The sequence below is a fragment of the Hemiscyllium ocellatum genome, chromosome 43, assembly GCF_020745735.1.
Source record: "Hemiscyllium ocellatum isolate sHemOce1 chromosome 43, sHemOce1.pat.X.cur, whole genome shotgun sequence".
Classification (NCBI taxonomy): Eukaryota; Metazoa; Chordata; class Chondrichthyes; order Orectolobiformes; family Hemiscylliidae; genus Hemiscyllium; species Hemiscyllium ocellatum.
In genome coordinates, this window is record NC_083443.1 from 20,528,829 (window position 1) to 20,548,084 (window position 19,256).

The 19,256-nt window shown below is 38.1% G+C and overlaps 1 protein-coding gene across 3 annotated transcripts in view; it reads right to left on the minus strand.

The window, feature by feature from the left end:
* Positions 1-19,256, minus strand: part of LOC132835044 (tissue-type plasminogen activator-like) — a 41,398-nt gene that overhangs the window by 3,048 nt on the left and 19,094 nt on the right. For all 3 annotated transcript variants that reach the window (XM_060854304.1, XM_060854305.1, XM_060854303.1), the window contains 6 exons: positions 13,654-13,828; positions 12,747-12,835; positions 8,137-8,329; positions 5,211-5,347; positions 4,913-5,053; positions 2,964-3,112 (listed from right to left, as the gene is read on the minus strand). In XM_060854304.1, the coding sequence (XP_060710287.1) occupies positions 2,964-3,112; positions 4,913-5,053; positions 5,211-5,347; positions 8,137-8,329; positions 12,747-12,835; positions 13,654-13,828 (884 nt within the window). The remainder of the gene's footprint in view (positions 1-2,963; positions 3,113-4,912; positions 5,054-5,210; positions 5,348-8,136; positions 8,330-12,746; positions 12,836-13,653; positions 13,829-19,256) is intronic.

Sequence of the window (19,256 nt, forward strand, 5' to 3'; positions counted from 1 at the left end):
CTTAATGTTAAATAACAAAATTGAAGTGAAATTAATTCCATCAGAAGTGTGTTATGATCATACAAATTAGGAGCAAAAATAGACGTTTTAGCTTCGCCATTCAATTCAATTGGTTTAATTTTGAATCCATATTTCCATCTCCCGATAACCTTTTATTCCCTTGCAAAACAATAATCTACCGATCATTGGTTTAAAAATATTCAATGATTCCCATTCCCACCATCTTCTGAGACAGAGAGTTCCCAAGTTACACAACCCGCAGAAAAAAAACCTCTCTTCATCCCTATAATGTGACCAATAAGTTTTAAATAATACTCTCTAGTTCTGGAATTGCCACAAGAGGAAACTTTCTTTCCACATATACCTTTTCATGACTGTTCAGGATTTATACACTTGAGTCAAGACACTCCTCATTCTTCTAAACTCCAGTGGAAGCAAGCCTCAGCTGTCCAACCTCTCCTTAGAAGATAACTCACTCAGTCCCAAGTATTAATCTCATAAGCTTCCTCTAAACTGCCTCCTTTACACTTAAATCCTCCTTGAAATAAGGAGATCAAAATTGCACAGAATCTTTGATATGTGATCTTAGCAATGACGCATAACATCCTTACTTTTACATTCAATTCGTCTCAGAAAAAAGGGCAGCATTCCATTAGCCTTTTTAAATACTTGCTGCACCTTCATCCTAACTTTTAATTAATTCTAGAATGCCAAGATCCCTTTGCACTTCAGAATGTAGTTAACATTCTCTATTTGAATCATGTTCTGCTTTTAATTCTTCCTGCCAAAGTAAACAACTTAACATTGATACTCCACCTGCCGAGTTTTGTCCACTCAAGTGATCTCAATTCAAGCAAAGACCCATTCATGTATATTATATTTTCTGTCAGCCAGTCAATCTTCTATCTGGACTAATATGAAGCTCCTGTTTCATGAATAACTTTTTTAAGAGGTACTTTGTTGAATGTGTTCTGGAAATCCACGTCTAATATAACAGGCTTCTTTTTTTGCCACAGCACATTTACTGAACTCCAAAAATCAGTTAAACATTTATCTTTTACAAAAGCATGCTGAGTTTTCCAAAGACATAAGAAATAGCACAGGAGGAGGCCATTCAGCTCCTTGAGTCTGTTCCAACATTCAATAGGATCATGGCTGATCTAATATTCCTCATGTGCCTTGATTGAAGGATTATGTTTTCCTCATATCCCTTCTCATCAAGAATCTAACTCAAAATTCTATACTTAATTTATTAAATAGCCACAAAAACATTGCCTCTACAGCTCTATGGCAAGGGGTTCCAAAGACTCTTAACCCTCAGAAAAGAAATTTCTCTTCGTCTCAATTTTAAATGAGCAGACCTTTTATTCTGAGACTATGCCCAATTGCCCTTAACTCTCCCATGAGGGTAAACATCCTCTCAACACTTACTCTGTCAATGTTACCCTTAAGAATCTTACGTATCTCAATAAGGTCACATCTCACTGCCTGGCTATAACATTCTTGATGATTGATTATCACGCTTTGCCCATGACAAGACATCAAGCTACCTGGCCCACAGTTTTCTGCGTGCCTTCCTCCTTGAATATAAGAGCTGTATTTGTACTTTGCACACTGACTGAGCTATTCTGGAATTGAGTGAATTTTGAAGAAATAACACCAACACATCTACAATTCAATAACCACCACTTTTAATATCTTACAATGAAATCTATCAGCACCTGAAAATTTGTCAGCTTATGGTTCATATAGTTGGCTTAATATTATCTCCCCATTCTCAGTCTCCAGAGGGTCAACAATCACTTACTCTCTTCCTTTTTAAATATCAATAAAAGCTCTCGCTAACTTTTTACATTTCTACCTAGCTTTTTCTCATACTATCTTATTTTTCTCCCTATTAACCTTTCGGTAATTTACTTCATTCTTGATGTTCTTTGCAATCCTCTAAGCTACTAGTCATCAAGTTTGAAACTTCCCTTAAATTCTTTAGTTAACCTGCATGATGGGCTGCCCTCTTTAACATTTTCTTGACAGCAGAAATGTACATATTCTGAGTATTCTGAACCACCTCTGCTCTACTTCTCAATTGATTTACTCCTTTGCCTCGTATCCTGGCTCAGCTTTCATCATCACATCGTTGCCGTTAAATGCATCTAAAATCAAAGTCTTAGACCCACTCTTGTCTCTTTCATAGAAAGATCAAAAATAGGAGCAGGTTTAGGTTATTTGGCCCTTTCGAGCTTGCTCCACTGTTCAGTGTGATGTTGGCTGATCATTCAAATCAGAACCCTGTTCCTGTTTCTTCCCTGAACAATTTAATCCCTTTAACCCTAAAAACTCTATCTAACTCATTTTTGAAAACATTCAATGTTTTGGCCTCAACCAGTTTTTGTGGCACAGAATTCCATCGGCTCACTACACTGAGTAAATATATTTCTCCACATTTTAGTATGAAATGACCTACTCCGTATCATTAGATTCCTGGTTCTAGACTGTCTGGTCATCAAGAACATCTCTTCAGTAAACAATGGAAAATTTATTTACATTGTGTTCCATGCTACCTAGGAGTGCCTTTACTCAGAACATTAATAAATCCTTTGATGATACAAAATCTAGCATGTTGATGATGTTGAAAAAGATTAAAGTAAGTTTCTTTACTTTTTCAGTCTCTTATTTATCTATGCTAATGGTCTTTCTTTCACAGTGTTTATTAATATTAGTTTCTGAACACAATTCAGATTTAATTTATACTACCCAATTTAGAGTCTAAATTAGCCGAAAAGCCGCCTTTTTCCTGCGTAAAGCACTGATGCCACTTCCATTTAATCCTAAGTTTAAAAAGAATCAAGGACTGCGAGTGTCAAAAGCATTGTACGGTACAGTTTACTTTTAATAAATTTGATTTCCTCTAATTTTGTGAATTTCATTTGAAAATTTCAATGAATTCGGTTCTGTTTACTTACTTTACAAGCATCTTCCTTCCAGTTATGATGGGCAGCACACAACATGTTTTCGGTTAATTTCTTCCCATAATATTCAGGAGATCTACATTTTTGCTGTGAAATCAAATTCACTCTAGCCTCCTTCAGGAATTTGGAGTAGAAAGGAGAAACTGAAATAAAACAAAAAAAAGTATGCATTATGTCTTCGCAGCATAGATTTCTTGAGAAAGTTTGTTGGCTTGCAACACAGTTCAAATAAAGTCCTGGAAATATTTAGGTCAACATATATAGATACGTTCTATAAAATGCATTCAACTTTGTTAGAACAATCCGTTCAAGAGCAGTAACAGTATAAGAAATGCAAACAGCAAGAACAGGAAAGGTTTCTGATATATTTAGGTATGTTACTTTCAAGAGTAAAGTTAGAGTATCCCCAGCTCATGTGTCTTGGATAGCAAACAAAATAAATAAAAAACAAAACAGCAAAAAGAGACTTGTGAAATACGTTAAAGGCACGACTCAATTAGCAACCAAGAATATAATGGAAATTACAGGAGAAAATTGCCCAAGTTGATATGCAAGGCAAAGAGAGATTACAAGTAAAGATGAGCCAGTATCATTAATTTCAAACCTAACATATAAATGTTATGATCTCTTAACATTTAAAGAGAAAGCTAAGTACCCTATTTTAACCAACAGTGCAACACCAGGTTTCATTTTATTGCAATAGTGAACAAAATGAGCACTATTAACAAAGCTGCATGGTTTAGAACTATAAGTGTTTCACACAAATGTTTACTTCTTAATCCACCTAAGAATTTTCTTGTAAGATGGTAGACTTCAAGTTGTTTACTTCCATAGGAATTACACAGAGGTATCCCATACTGCTCTGGAAACTATTTTTAATTCCCATCAGTTCTAGCCATTGACAGAGGTTTTATTCTGTCTTGACTGAAGATGCCTCAGTCTCTTGACTCTTAACGTGACTCTGTTGGAACCATTGGAGATTCTTCCACTAGTTTCAAACCAGGCAAACTTCCAGTCTCTGATCTCAATAAAAGTCAAACTGAGATTAAGGTTTATCTACTTGCACTGATGAAGTTAGTTTATGTTTGTTACTCGGCTTATATTGCAAGTCAACTAACTATCATTTACTTTGGTCATCACTAATGGGAGTCTAGCTCCAAAACAAAACATTCTTTCTGCAAAGCCATTACTGCAAGGATTACAGATATCACACTTGTAAATTTTTCTTAATTTAGTTAGCCACTTATCATTTCATAGCTCCATCTCTTTCTTTCTGACTTTCACTGTCATTTCTTCAGGAAATTTGGTATTCTTTAAAGCCCAATATTTTAATTAGTTTATGATTACACATTTAACCTTTTCCTGAATTAAACATTACTTATACATTATTCATGACTAGATGTTCTTAACATTAAGCATAAGTGGTTAGCTAGAAAAAGTTTGGCCTAATGAGAATAATTAAGAGTGTTCTCTTTGGGAAAAGAGATAAGGAGGTAGCAGTTTTAGGGTAGATACAGAACAATATTTCCCTCTGAGTTAATCAAATCCAAATTGATTAGATTCAAACTAATTGGCAAATAATCCAGAGGGAGATGAGAATCTTTAAGTTGAAAAGTTAGTGAAGTTAATTCCATAAATTAAGAAAAGGATTGCCCAGGCACTTGAGAATGAGAAGATAAAAGGGCTGCGAATAAAACTATGAAGGTTTGAATAAAAATGCTCCTCTTTCCAAGATCCAGCATAGGGATTACTAGAGGATCAGCCTCTTTTTTTCTGTGCTGCATATGTCTACATTCTACTATATACTTATAGTTTGATATCTACAACAAACTAAAGTGGCAACAAAAATTGAGTTGACATCGTGCAAGTAAGTTGCATTGAGTGTTGTTCTCTGATGAATATATTGTTACAGCATGACAAATAAACCAGAATTTCCAACTTACACTCAGCTTCCCTCCCATATCCAGAAACTTCACACTGAGTGTTTTCAGAAAATATAAGGCATTTAGAAGGCAAACAAATGGGGTGGACAAACTTTGACTCTATTGCACACGTCCCAGATTGAGATTTTAACTTTAACAGAGCTAAAAAGAAAAAAGAAAATAACAATTAAAACTTTGAAGTTTTCCTTCTTTAATTTCAAGAGTTTGAATTTAGATTAAGAAATTAGTTTGAGATTTACAATCCGAATCTTGTCTAAAAGTTATACGAATGTAATGTCAACAACAGAAGCTAGCTTACCTATGTCATTGTCAAAGGAATCATCATTGAAATTTTCATGGCTTATTATTTTTTCCACTGAAAATGTTTGCTCATTTTTACTAGGTTTATTTGTTGAAGATTTTCCCAGTGTTACATGATACCATGAGTGGGAAATTCTGAACAGAAAAGAACATTTTAAAAACACTTTATAACTTTGCACAAAATCTACAAGCATTTTGGGTCACTGTTACATTGACATTTATTATTCAATTAATATTCTCCAATTCCTCTTTATGAAGATCTCCACCCCGGGAGGGGCTTCTCGGTTCAGTGATTGGTCAAATAAACACTAGCAACTCGGTCTGATTTTAGCAAGATTTAACAACTTATTACGACACCAGGTACAGGTTATCCAGCAACACAGGTTTTCCAGAGTCTGTGTACTCTGAAAAAGCTGCTGTGCTTAGCTTAAAACACAAGCAATGTTTATAGGTCTCTTAACAAACAGAACAGCCTCAATTGCAAAATTAGTCCAATAAAATGACAAATTGACATAAAATTAAGCCAATGATATTTCCTGGGGACTGACTTGTTTCCACGCTTATATCTCTTTGCACCTGCGTCAACAAGGCCAGCTAAGATACTTTAATTCTGTCATATCTTGCTTAGTTAATTCATACTATGTACAGGGCATTGTTTGCTAATCTCTTTCAATTCGTTCAGGAATGCAGTTTTCAGCAGAGTTCGATGCCATTATAAATAAATTTGTTAATTTGCTCCAAGAAGCCATTTTGTTATGTTATTTAATGTTACTTGCATTAAGAAGCTATTTTGTAGTTAGTAAACGCATGCATTAAATGGTAGCTCCTGACAACAGCCTAAATCCAGATTTTAGATCCTCAACTGATGAGGTGGCGCCATTGCCTACCCCTACTTCCTCCCCAGAAGAGGAGAACGTATGGCTGTCTCTGGTGTCCATTCAATTGGACTGATCTATTTTATGCCCTCACTTCGTATGGTGTGGTCATGGAATGACCAAAGCAGGGAGACAAGGATCTGGATTTAGGCTGTTGTCAGGAGCAACCATTTAATACATGCTTTTACTAACCACAAAATGGCTTCTTAGTGGGTGGCACAGTGGTAAGTACCAGGGTGCTAGGTTCGATTCCAGCCACAGGCAACTGTCTGCGTGGAGTTTGCACATCCTTCCTGTGCCTGCGTAGATTTCCTCCGGATGCTCTGGTTTCCTCCTGCAGTCCAAAGATGTGCAGGTAAGGTGAATTGGCCATGTTAAATTGCCCATAGTGTTAGGTACATCAGTCAGAGGGAAATGGGTCTGGTTGGGTTATTCTTTGGAGGGTCGGTGTGGACTTGTTGGGCTGAAAGGCATGTTTCCACACTGTAGGGAATCTAATCTAAATCTAAAGTAACTTAAAATAACATAACAAAATGGCTTCTAGGAACAAATTAACAAATTCGTTTATAATGGCATTTGACTCTCCTGAACTAATTGAAAGATGTTAGCAAATAATGTCCTGTTCATAGTATGAATTAACGAAGCAAGGTATGACATTATTCAAAGTATCTCAGACGCAGGTACAAAGAGATAAAAACGTGCAAATAAGTAGTTTCCAGGAAATATCATTGGCTTAATTTTATGTGTATTTGTCATTTTATTGGATTAATTTTGCAATTAAGCCTGTTCTCTTTGTTAAGAGACCTATAAACATTGCTTGTGTTTTAAGATAAGCGCAGCAGCTTTTTCGGAATACACAGTCTCCGGAAAACCTGTGTTGCTGGATAACCTGAGCCCGACGTCGTAATAAATTGTTAAATCTTGCTAAAATCAGACTGAGCTGCTTGTGTTTATTTGACCGATTGTGGAAGCAAGCGGCCCCTCCTCGAGATCTAGATCTTCATTTACACAAGAATTTAATTTTTGTGTCAGATTCATAAAGATCGAGATTATCATGCAGTTCCTCAATCTTTTCTGGTTAGAGGAGTTTCTAAAATCGAATCTGTCATCAATAAACTTTTTATAGAAACATATTTAGAAAATATTACACTGATAACCAACTGTCTGACTGCCGATAATATTTCACATAGCATGGAAACATCAAGTGCAATAATTGAATAAAGTTCACAGGAGAGGGATAGCAGATCCAATGCATGTTACTTTTGGCCAAAGATCTAAATCAGCCTTGTGAAGAAGTGAAAGGTAATGTTACATTCGAGTTGATTGTTGAAATTCATTTTTGCTATGACAATTCCAAATGTTCAAACTCAATGGGACAATTTTCAAATTAAGCTCATATTTCTGCTTTTTCATCGGGGGAGTAATCAGCTTGAGCTGAAAGTTCACGCTGCCATCAAGTTTTATGTGCATATATTACATATAATGTGAAAAAAACAAACAACTGTTATGTGGTCAATTTCTGTGACGTGTCTTCAGGGAAAAAAATGCTGCAAAGGCTATAATATGGAATGTGCAAGAATCACTCTGTTTAAGCCAACTTGAAAGGACATAACTGTCAGATTGAACAAAATAAGCCTGATCTGAACAATGATTAGATTAAGGCAATTTAACCATTTAAAACAAATTTTTATCATTTCATTGACATTTTTGAAGGTGTGAAGAAAGAACACGGATGTTCACATGGCAAGGCAAGCTTTCATTGTTCTATTCTTGAGCTCCTCTGTTGTCAAAGCCAATATGAGAAATCAAAGTCAACACCGAGAAAGTTAGGTAAATTAAGTCAGGAAGCAATTGATTTTGCTGAATATCATAAATATTCTTTTATCTCTACGCCATACGAGGCAAAGATGTGGATACGGCATCACAGCTTAGGTTCCTGAAACCACATTCCCGAATGAAGTATAGGATCAAAGATAGACTAGTATTTTCACTTTTACATCACAAAAATATGCGTAACTGTGGGCATAAATGGTTGTGAATATAACCTACGTTGGGTGAATACAGTGTGCAGCTGTCAGAACCCAGCAAGAGTGGATCAGACTTCCTCCACATTGAAAATATGAACTTTTGGATCGACTATCAGTTATGTAGAGTGCTGCTTGCCAAGGGTGAGATTCAATGGCAGCCTCATTTCCTCCAACAATCTTGTTCATTTTATATTCCCTCTGGCCACACTTGGACTCTATGGAGATAAATTAATAGGTTAGCACAATATTTATTACTTAATCTGTTGGAATTGGCACAACATACCTCGGAGAAGGTAGGACTTGAACCAAAGACTCCTGTCTCAGAGGTAAGGACATTACTATTACTCAACAAGAGCCCCTTTAAACAGCCAAATAACATTCTCGCCTCAATAGCTGGTCTATGTCAAGTTAGCGCCTTTCAGTTGAGTTGTAATGGTTGTGCTGCAATTGGTCACATTTATCCCAGTGTTCAGGAGTGAAAAAGAGGCTAGTGTGACCACTTCTCATCACCTTCCAGAGAGCTTTATTGGAACCACAAGTTTGACTTTTGGTCATGAACATAATTGAGTATTAAGATCGAGCAACCTATCAACACTTAACTTCTGGGTTCAGATATTTCCTAATCAATCTGTTCAGAGATGTTATTACACACATTCATAGCAAGTAGGACTGGAACTGGGGACACTACCACTGTACAAGAGCCCTAATTTCTATGTTTACACTAAAGAATGGTCAATTAAGTGCAGTAGTGGGAATGAACTACACAGTTTATGAATCAATTCTTGCACAGTAGGGAAAGCAGAACAATATGGCAAAAATCAAATAAAATTCCACATGCATGAATCCAACGAGCAAATAGTTTTTGAAACAATTGGGCAAATGTTTACATGTTTTCAATGGTGATACCTTTCATGAAAGTGTCCTTTGCTGATGAACAGTATTTATTGTTCCTTCGGACCAAAAATAAAGTACTTAGCCTAATTTTTTAAAAAGTCAGTTTAAAAATAATTTCAACTGTTTCATCGAGGAAACATTAAGAAGAGAGAGTAAAGGGATGGGCAAGTGGAGATGCACTGGCTATAGTTTTTTTCTCAGTTGTTCATGAGATGTGGGCATCCCCGGCTAGGCCAACATTTATTGCCTACCATTAATTGCCTTGGATGATATTGTGCTGCCTTTGATGCTGTTGTCCTACCTTGTGGAACATCTGCTGTCTTGAGGTGTAGAAGCTATACCACAGTGCTGTGAGGAAGAGAGTTTCAGAATCTTGATCCAGTGACCTTGAAAGATCTGGTGTGTGGCTTGGAAAGGGACATGCAGGTTTTTGTGTTCCCAACCATCTGCTGCCCTTGTCCTTTCAGAAGGTGGAGATCGCAGGTTTGGAAGGAGCTGTTGGAGAGGTCTGGGCAAATCGCTGTGCTGCATCTTTTTTATTGGTATATCTGCAACCAGTATTTGTCAGCGGTGAATGGAGCAAACATTAAAGGTGATGCAGCCCTCATCAAGAAGGCTGCGTGATCCTGGATGATGTTGCGCTTCCTTGGTGTTTGGAGCTGCACCATTCGAGACTAGTGAGAGTATTTCATTATATTCCTAACTTGTGTATGGTGGATAGGCATTGGGGGAACTGAAGACCAATTACTAGCTATAGAATTCCTCGCTTCAATCTGCATTTGTGGCCACAGTACAGTATAGTTGAGTTTCTGGTCAGGATGTTGATAGTGGAAGAATATTGAATGTCAAGGGGAGATAGTTATATTCCCTCTTGCTTGAAATAGTCACCAGTAACATTTGTGTATCATGAATGTTAATTGCTACTTGTCAGCCCAAGCCTGTTAATCTGGTTTTGTTGCATATGGTCAAGGTAACTTCAATATCTGAAGAGCTGTAAATGATGCTCAACATAGTGCAATCATTCCCCATTTCTGACCTTGTGATGGCGATGGGTGGTGGTTGGGGGGCGGGGGGGTTGGTTGCTAACAGGTGAATTGATGAAGTAATTGAAAAGAGTTGCTCTGACAATACTATGATTAGTAGCTCCTGCAGTGATGCACTTGGACTGAGATGATTGACCTTCAACAATCACTGTCAACACTTGAATGCTTGGAACGTCTCTAACCAATAGAGAATTTTGCCAGGGTTCTCATGATTCCAGCTTTGCTGGGACTCCTTAATGTGAAACAGCGTCAAATGCTGCCTTGGTTCGGAGGGCTGTCATCCTCATCTTATCTCTAGAGTTCAGCTCTTTTGTCCTTTTTTTTAAGTCAAAGGAACTTGAGGTCAGGAACTGAGTGGCACTTCTGGGACCCTATGTGAGTGTGTTAGCGAGCAATTGCTGTGCAACTGTTGCTTGACTGCACTGTAGATGAACTATTCCATCAATTTGCTGATGAAGAGAAGACAAATAAATTGGTAATTCATCAGGTTGAATTTGTCCTTAAGTTTTGTGGACAGGACATCCTTCAGTAGTTATTCACATGAACTAATATATGTCAATGTTTGGCTTTATGTGCAGTGAATTCCAGAGGACAAGACTTCTGTGCAATTGCCAAATGTTGTCAGAAGCCATAGTCTTTTCAGTATCAAATCATTCAGCTACTTACTAATATCATGTGGAGTGAACCAAATTTGGCAGCTGTGATGACAATCTCAATTGTATTAGTTGCCTAGAGCAATGCCAATCTCTAGTATTTTAGTTACTGAAGTATTGTATTGTTTACTTACGTTGCATCCTTTTTTTGTGTAAGTGTAAGTCTTTAAACAAAAGATGTGAGGTTTCCAGTTTTAAGTTATTTGTCACATAGTAATGGCAACAGTGCAGTGTAATTAAAAAAGCTCAAGAGAAGTGGGCGGCATGGTGGCTCAGTGGTTAGCACTGCTGCCTCACAGCGCCAGAGACCTGGGTTCAATTCCCGCCTCAGGTGACCGACTGTGTGGAGTTTGCACATTCTCCCTGTGTCTGCGTGGGTTTCCTCCGGGTGCTCCGGTTTCCTCCCACAATCCAAACATGCACAATCCAAAAATTGGCCATGCTAAATTGCCCGTAGTGTTAGGCGAAGGGGTCAGTGTCGTGGAATGGGTCTGGATAGGTTGCGCTTCGGTGTGGACTTGTTGGGTCGAAGGGCCTGTTCCCACACTGTAAGTAATGTAATCTAATAGTGTAAGGCTTTCATATTAATAGAACGTATCATTCTGTGTGTGGAGTGTGGTGCTGGAAAAGCACAGCATGTAAGGCAGCATCTGAGGAGCAGGAGAATTGACGTTTCGGGCATAAGCCTTACATCAGGAATGAGGGGCTTATGCCCAGAACGTCGATTTTCCTGCTCCTCAGATATTGTCTGACCTGCTATGCTTTTCCAGCATCACACTCTCAACTCTAAGCTCCAGCATCTGCAGTCCTCACTTTCTCCTAGTGTCATTCTTTGTGACTGTTTCAGAATATTTTGTCTTGTGGCATGGCAGAAACTTGATTCAAGATTTTAAAGCAAAAATTGTGATCAAAGGGGAGTGTGCAACTCCAAATTTTGCAAAAACAGAAAGTTGGAAATGGGCTAAAATGGTAGTTCGAAATAAAGAAGAATCAAAGTTATTTATTTTTGAGAAGGTGTTGTTGATGCCATTTTTCAGAAGGAGAGAGAATCAGAAGTCAGACAATACCAGGTTATAGTCCAACAGATTTATTTGAAATCATACAACCTTTCAGAACACAGCCCCTTCGTCAGGTGCAGTGAGAGGGGCCAAAGGGCTGCGCTCCGATAGCTTGTTTAATTTCAAATAAACCTGTTGGACTATAACCTGGTGACAAACGACTTCTGACTTTGTCCACCCTAGACCAACACTAGTATCTCCATATCAAAAGGAGAGGCAATATACCAGAGAAAAGTAAACCATTTACAATGTTAGCTAGTGTAGTAATTAAGAAAGGAAACTTGGTTGGTTAGCAGTATAGTACAGAGGTATCAAAGACAATCGAATGTGGAAATGGAGTGAGAGGAGAAGAGAAACACTTCTTGATGCTGCAGTCCTTCTAATTGGGAGGAATGGCCATGACAGGAAAAAAAAGTGTTCGATTAAACGGAAGGGTTTCAAAGCTAGAAAATGTGGAATTTAGTTGAACAGATTAATATCTAATCAAGCATCACAAATAATCGAGAGCCAAAGATTAGATAGTTGTGAGTATGAAAGTTGAATTTCTTGGATGAATGGAGAATGTATTGCAGGCAGAGTGAAGCCCAGTGGAAAGTTTTTTTTTTAAACTGGGTGGATTGTCCAGGGATAGTCAAGTGCAGTAAAAACAGCTTGGTGTTGTGCAATAAAAACAAGAATTTAAAATGAATGGTGACAGAATTTGACCAGGTGCAGTATCAGTGAAGGTTAGGTGTTAAAAGTGAAGGAGAATCAGATGGACAGTGGGAGAAGCTGATGTGTGATTGATACAGCCTGCATTATGGGAAATGTATTCCATCCATCTAAACATACAGGTAGAACAGATCTTTTATTACTCCCTGTACTTACAATAACCAGGCAGTCTGTTAATGTAATGATTACAAATTATTCATTTCCAGAAAATGTTTTCAAATTATTACTTTAAATAGTTTTCCAAGAGCAATTCATGATAAAATTTTCACTTACCAACTTTTTCACATTTGGGGATATCACAGTATTCCCTGTACATTGAACCCTGAACATAACACCAAGGCTTTTTAGCATGACTTGGATTCCTTTAAAGTAGAAATATTTAAACAGTGAGAACACATTAGTAAACGGATGGCCAAGAAAATGAATTTCATTAATCAGATGTAAACAAGTAGAAAGTGAGCAACACAAGTGAGTCAGGAACAGACTGTCAGAAAAATATAGATTAATGTTTCTGATGGTACACCACTCATCAGAAAATAATGCAAATTCATGAATTGTTTTCACTTTCTACGAAGCAATTCCAGATTTTTATGGTTTTTTTCATATAGTCAATTTTCTTTCTATCTGGAAAGACATGGCCAAAATATTCAAGGTGAAAAGGTTATTAGGAATTTTTCTGGGGAATATCTATAAAGTCAAATATACTTGGCCATTTTTGTAAGCTGTGTAAATGTTGTATTTAGATATTCCTGTAGGCTCAATTACTCTCACTTAATTCTCACATTAAAGAACTTTAACAATTTGATATATGTTCCTACAGCTGCTCAAGTAAATTGCAGATGAGAAAACAAACAGTGATTAGGGTTGACCAGAACTCTAAAATAACTAGCTATTTCAGCTGTTTCAGAAATCTGGTTATAAAAGTAATCTCAGGGCATGTTACTTTATTTGCTATTATTAACAATCTTTCAAACATGGAATTTTCACAATAACACAGATTTAATTGTTAATAAATAAATTGGAATTTAGTTTTGAAGAAAAAAGGACCAGGAAGTCATTCAGGTTCATCTGGCTAGTTACATTTCAGAGTATCTCCTCCATTATTTTATTGTGATTTTGAAATAAAAATAAATCATTTCAGGCAGAGGGGGAAAAAAACCCAAGTATAAAAAAAATCTACCTGCAGTAGTTGTGACTTCCAAGACCCAACTTTAATGCATTTGACCTCTGTGCATTGTATTTTCTTTGAAGAACAGCAAATGAGTCCCATTGCAAGCATTCTTTGCCAGACACTGTATAGTCCCTTGTTCCCCTGTAATCTTTTCCCTTGTCATTAATGCAATTGGATTTATTGTCTAAAAAGAAAAATAAGATATTAATGAGGTACATAAAAACACTGGAGTTGTTGGAAATACAAACCAAGTGCTCACAAAAAAATCTCGGCAGGTCTGGCAACATCCAATATCAATGATATTTTCTTTCGAGTTAAAGTCAACTGGATACACAAAATGCCAAGCAATAGAAAGCTGAAGGTTACACTTGTGGACTGATCATAGGTGTTGCAAAGCACTAATCTAGTCTACATTTGGTTCCTCAATATGAAGGAGGCCACATTATAAGCAAAGAATAGAATACACTCAATTGAAAGAAGTACAAGTGTGGTGCACTAATTAGTAAAGTTAGATAATATGGGATTTGGGTGAGCTTGCCAATTGGTTGTATGGTGACGACAGAGGGTGATTATAAATGATTTGGATGAGAACATAGGAGGCATGGTTAGCTAGTTTGCAGATGACATCAAAATCGGTCATGCAGTGGACAGTAAAGAAGGTTATCTAAGATTATGAAGAGGTCTTGATCAATTGAGTCAATAGGCTGAGGAGGGGCAAATGGAGTTTAATTTGGAATGACGTGAGGTATTACATTTTGGTAAAATAAACAAGGGCAGGACTGATACAATTAATGGTAGGGTCCAGGATGGTGTTCTGGATGGAGAGACCTAGGGATACAGGAACATAATTCTTTGAAATTTGCGTCATAGGTAGACACGGTGATTAAAATTATATTTGGCAGGCTTGCCTTCATTGCTCAGACCTTTGAATACAAGATTAGATTACATTCCTTATAGTATGAAAATAGGAATACACTGACCCTCCAAAGAATAACCCACCCAGACCCATTTCCCTACCCTATATTTACCCATGAGTTGACAGTTTAGCATGGCCAATTCACCTAACCTGTACGCCTTTTGGATTGTGGGAGGAAACCAAAGCCCCCAAGGAAACCCACGCATACACAGGGAGAATGTGCAATCTTCACATAGACAGTGGCCCAAGGCGGGAATCAAACCCGGGTCCCTGGCGCTGTGAGGCTGCAGTGCTAACCACTGAGCCACCGTGCTACCTCCAATACAGGAGTTGGGATGTAATGTTGAGGTTGTACAGGATGTTGGGGAGGCCTCTTCTGGAGTAAGTGATGTGGTTCTGGTTGCTCTGTTACAAGAAAGACATTCTTAAACTGGACAGGGTTTGAGTTCAAAAATACGCTGGATAGGCTGGGACTTTTTCAATGGAGTATAGGAAGTTGAGGGACATCCTTAGATAGGTTTATACAATCATAAGGGGCATAGATAATGTGAATAGCAAATGTCTTTTCCCTGGGGTGGAGGAGTTCAAAACTGGGGGCATATTTGTAAGGTGAGAAGAAAACGTTTTTAAAAGGGCGTATCTTTTGTTTTAGAAACACAAACTGGTTTATGTGTGCTATGAACTGCCCAACAAAGTGCAGGATGGAGGTATAGTTAGAACATTCAAAAGACATTTGGATAAGTACATCCATGGAATCATAGAGACATGCTGCATGGAAACAGATCCTTTGGTTCAACTGATCCATGCTGACCTAATATCCTAAATTAATCTACTCCCATTTCACAGCACTTGACCCATATTCTTCCTATACATGTACCCATCCAAATGCCTTTTAAATGCTGTAATACGATCAGCTTCCACCACTTCGTCTGGCAACTCATTTAAAAAATGCACCAACCTCTGTGTGAAAAAGTTCCTTCTCACCCAAAACCTATGCCCTCTGGTTCTGGACTCCCCCAACCCAGAGAAACACAAGGGTCTATTTACCCTATCCAAGCCCAACATTACATGATAAACCTCTATCAGGTCACTCCTCAGCCTCAGACAATCCAGGGAAAACAACCTCAGTCTATTCAGTCTCTCCTTAAAACTCAAACCCTCCAACCCTGGCAACATCCTTGTAAATCTTTTCTGAACCCTTTCAAGTTTCAGAACATCCTTCTGAAAAGAGGGAGACCACAACTGCACACAATATTCCAAAAGTGGTCTAACCAATGAAGTGTACAACCACAATTAGGCCTGTCAACTCCTATACCCAACACTCTGACCAATAAAACAAAGCATACTAAACACCTTCTTCGATATACTATCTACCAGAAACTCCACTTTCAAGGAATTATGAACCTGCACTTAAGGTCTGTTTGTTCAGCAACAATTCCCAGGACTTTACCATTAAATGTATAAGTTCTGCACTGATTTGCTTCTCCAAAATGCAGCACCTCACATTTATCTAAATTAAACTTCATCTGCCACTCCTCGGCCCATTGGCCCACCTGATCAAGATCCCATTGTGCTCTGAGGTAACCTTCTTTGCTGTCCACTACACCTCCAATTGTTGTGTCATCTGCAAACTTATTAACTACCTCCTATGTTCACATCCAATTCATTTCTATAAATGACGAAAAGCAATGGATCCAGTACCAATCCTTGTGGCACATCACCAGTCACAGGCCTCCAGTGCAAAAAGCAACCCATCACAACCACCCTCTGTCTTCTACATTTGAGCCAGTTCTGTATCCAAATGGCTAGGTCTACCTGTATTCCATGAGATCTAACCTTGCTAACCAGTCTCCCATGGGTACCTTGTCGAACACCTGACTGAAGTCCATATAGATTACATCTACAGCTCTGCCCTCATCAATCCTCTTTGTTACTTCTTCAAAAAACTCAATCAAGTTTGTGAGGTATGATTTCCCAAGGAAAAAGGCATGCTGAATATCTCTAATCAGTCCTTGTCTTTTCAAATACATGTACATCCTGTCACTCAGGATTCCCTCCAACAAATTGCCTGCCACTGATGTCAGGCTCAGAGTCTATAGTTTCCTAGCTTGGCCTTACCACCGTTTTGAAATAGTGGCACCATGTTAGTCAACCTCCAGTCTTCCAGCACCTCACCTGTGACTGTCAATGATACAAATATCTCAGTAAGAGGCCTAACAATCATTTCCCTAGCATCCCAGAGTTCTAGACTACACTTGATCAAGTCCTGGGGATTTATCAATCTTTATGCGTTTTAAGACATCCAGCACTTCCTCCTTTGTAATATGAACATTTTTCAAGATGTCACCATTTATTCCCCTGCATTCTATATCTTCCACATCCTTCTCCACAATAAACACTGATACAAAATACTTGGTTAGTATCTCCCCCATCTCCTGTGGTTCTACACATAGGCTGCCTTGCTGAACTTTGAGGAGTCCTATTCTCTCCCTAGTTACCCCTTTGTCCTTAATGTATTTACATCCCATAGCTCATCTAGATTCCTCATTGTCTCGAACTGTCACTCCAGCCGATTTGATAGGATGTCCAACCAAACACACTTACTGCAGACATAATCATCAGTAACATGGAAATGCCCGCTAATCTCTCACATCTGACAGGAAGGGCACCTCATTCTACTGAAGGCCATCTTTGAACTTTGCCTGAATTGGTTGGAGCAGCAGTTACTGGCAGTGAGGAATCTAAAGACCCAGAAAATAGCACAGGCTGACTGCTGTAAAAAACACTATGCCTGGTTAACTTCATACCTATGTTTTACATTTTAAAATTTAAATCATAAGACAGAGCTCAACAAAACAGATGACCAAAAACCATCCACTCTACTCACTATTTTTAAAAAAAAGAGCAAGGTTACACTTAAAGCCATACGCTTATCTCCTCCTGTGCTGTGAACTCTTCCTTACAGGTTCCTCAAGATCAACTGTGAATTTCACTGTTTGTTAATTTTTCTTAGACGAACTCCGACATCCAGAAAAACGTGAACTCAAACAGCAAAGGCAGTAGCTGTGCAAATTCACTGCTGTGCCAGACAGCAGTGTACATTTCTTTCTCCCTCTCTCACTGACCAAGTGGTCTCTGCCTTTGTCTGTCTTCCGTCGTTTTGAAGTGCCATTATTTTGATCTTTGATCCCCAAAGTTCCAAAGCAATTCACCAGCTTATAAAACAGTAATTATTGCTCCTGGAATTAATGGAAATCAGCTCCAACACTAAAAATACCAAAAAAAATAGCGTTTGGAGGCATACAGGCCACATGCAGGCAGGTGGGACTAATTTAGTTTGGGAACATGGTTAGTGTGGACTAGTCGGACTGAATGGTCTATATCCATGCTGTATGACTCTGACTCCACAAGTAAATCACTGTTTAGTTGGACATATGGCGAGAAGGAATGAGGTACCAAAATATCAAGTTACTTACATGTAGAAGTTAAATTTTGTATCTAGACTCATGGATGATGATATCCTGCAGTGTGCTTTTGCTAAATAGGCACAGCATTACTTAGAATGTTTTCAACAAACACAAAAAAAACTACTTTAAAATTCTTCATCAGGAATACATTCCCAATGAAGAGCTTACATTCTAAACAAAGACTCTCCTGCTCTTCGAATGCTGCCTAACTGGCTGTGCTTTTCCAGCACCACACTTTTTGACTCTGATCTCCAGTCCTCACTTTCTCCTACTTTAAAAATCTGTCAGTGGTCTCACATATATTTCATTCAAATAAAATAATGCAGAAAGTTATTCAATTCCAGTTCAAAAGAAAAATGGAGAACTGAGGAAAAGAGTAGAGGTGTGCATCTAACCGAGTAGCTCTTTCAGGAAATGACTCAGGCACACTTTGAATGGTATTTTGTTCATAAAGGTGATGATACATTCAACTGCTTTATGACCAAACTCATGTACTTTTCTATCTCTTAATCTCATTTAAATAATCCATTCTCCTGTATCCTCCACACTACAATCCTGAATTTCTCTGTAATAATAACCAAAAAGAGGAGATGTATCCTTCGGCCCCACCAGTGAGGTTTTCAATTGCTTGTAAATTGTGTAACTCTGCCTGCTAATGCAAAAGTATACTGCAGGATATCATCCATCCAGGAATCTAAATGCAGAAATTAATTTCCAAATATAAGCAACGTGGTCTTTTGGTACGCAATTGTTTCTCACCATCTATGGCTGAAAAGATACTTCCAATTAAACTCCACCTACAGAGTTCTTTCTCACCTGAAGAAGTTGCTGTGTGTACATCACTTTATCATATTGATGCATTGAGACTTAATACATATTACTGTGATGGCTTGTGACTTCAGAATGATATCTCTGCTCTTTGTCATGATGTACAGCTTTGCCTTTATGTAATGCAATGCACCATTAAAATATCTGGTTGTAAGTTTGCTTGCTGACCTGGCAGGTTTGTTTTCAGATGTCTCATCATCATGCAAGGTAACATAACCAGTGAACCTCCGGTGAAGCACTGGTGTTCTGTCCTGCTTTCTATTTGTGTGTCTTGGTCTCTTAAGGTGAGTGATATTATTTCCAGTTCTTTTTCTCAGATGTTGGTAAATAGGGTCCAAATCACTGAGTTTGTTGATGGAGTCCTGGATGCCAGGCCTCGAGGAATTCCTGTGCGTGTCTCC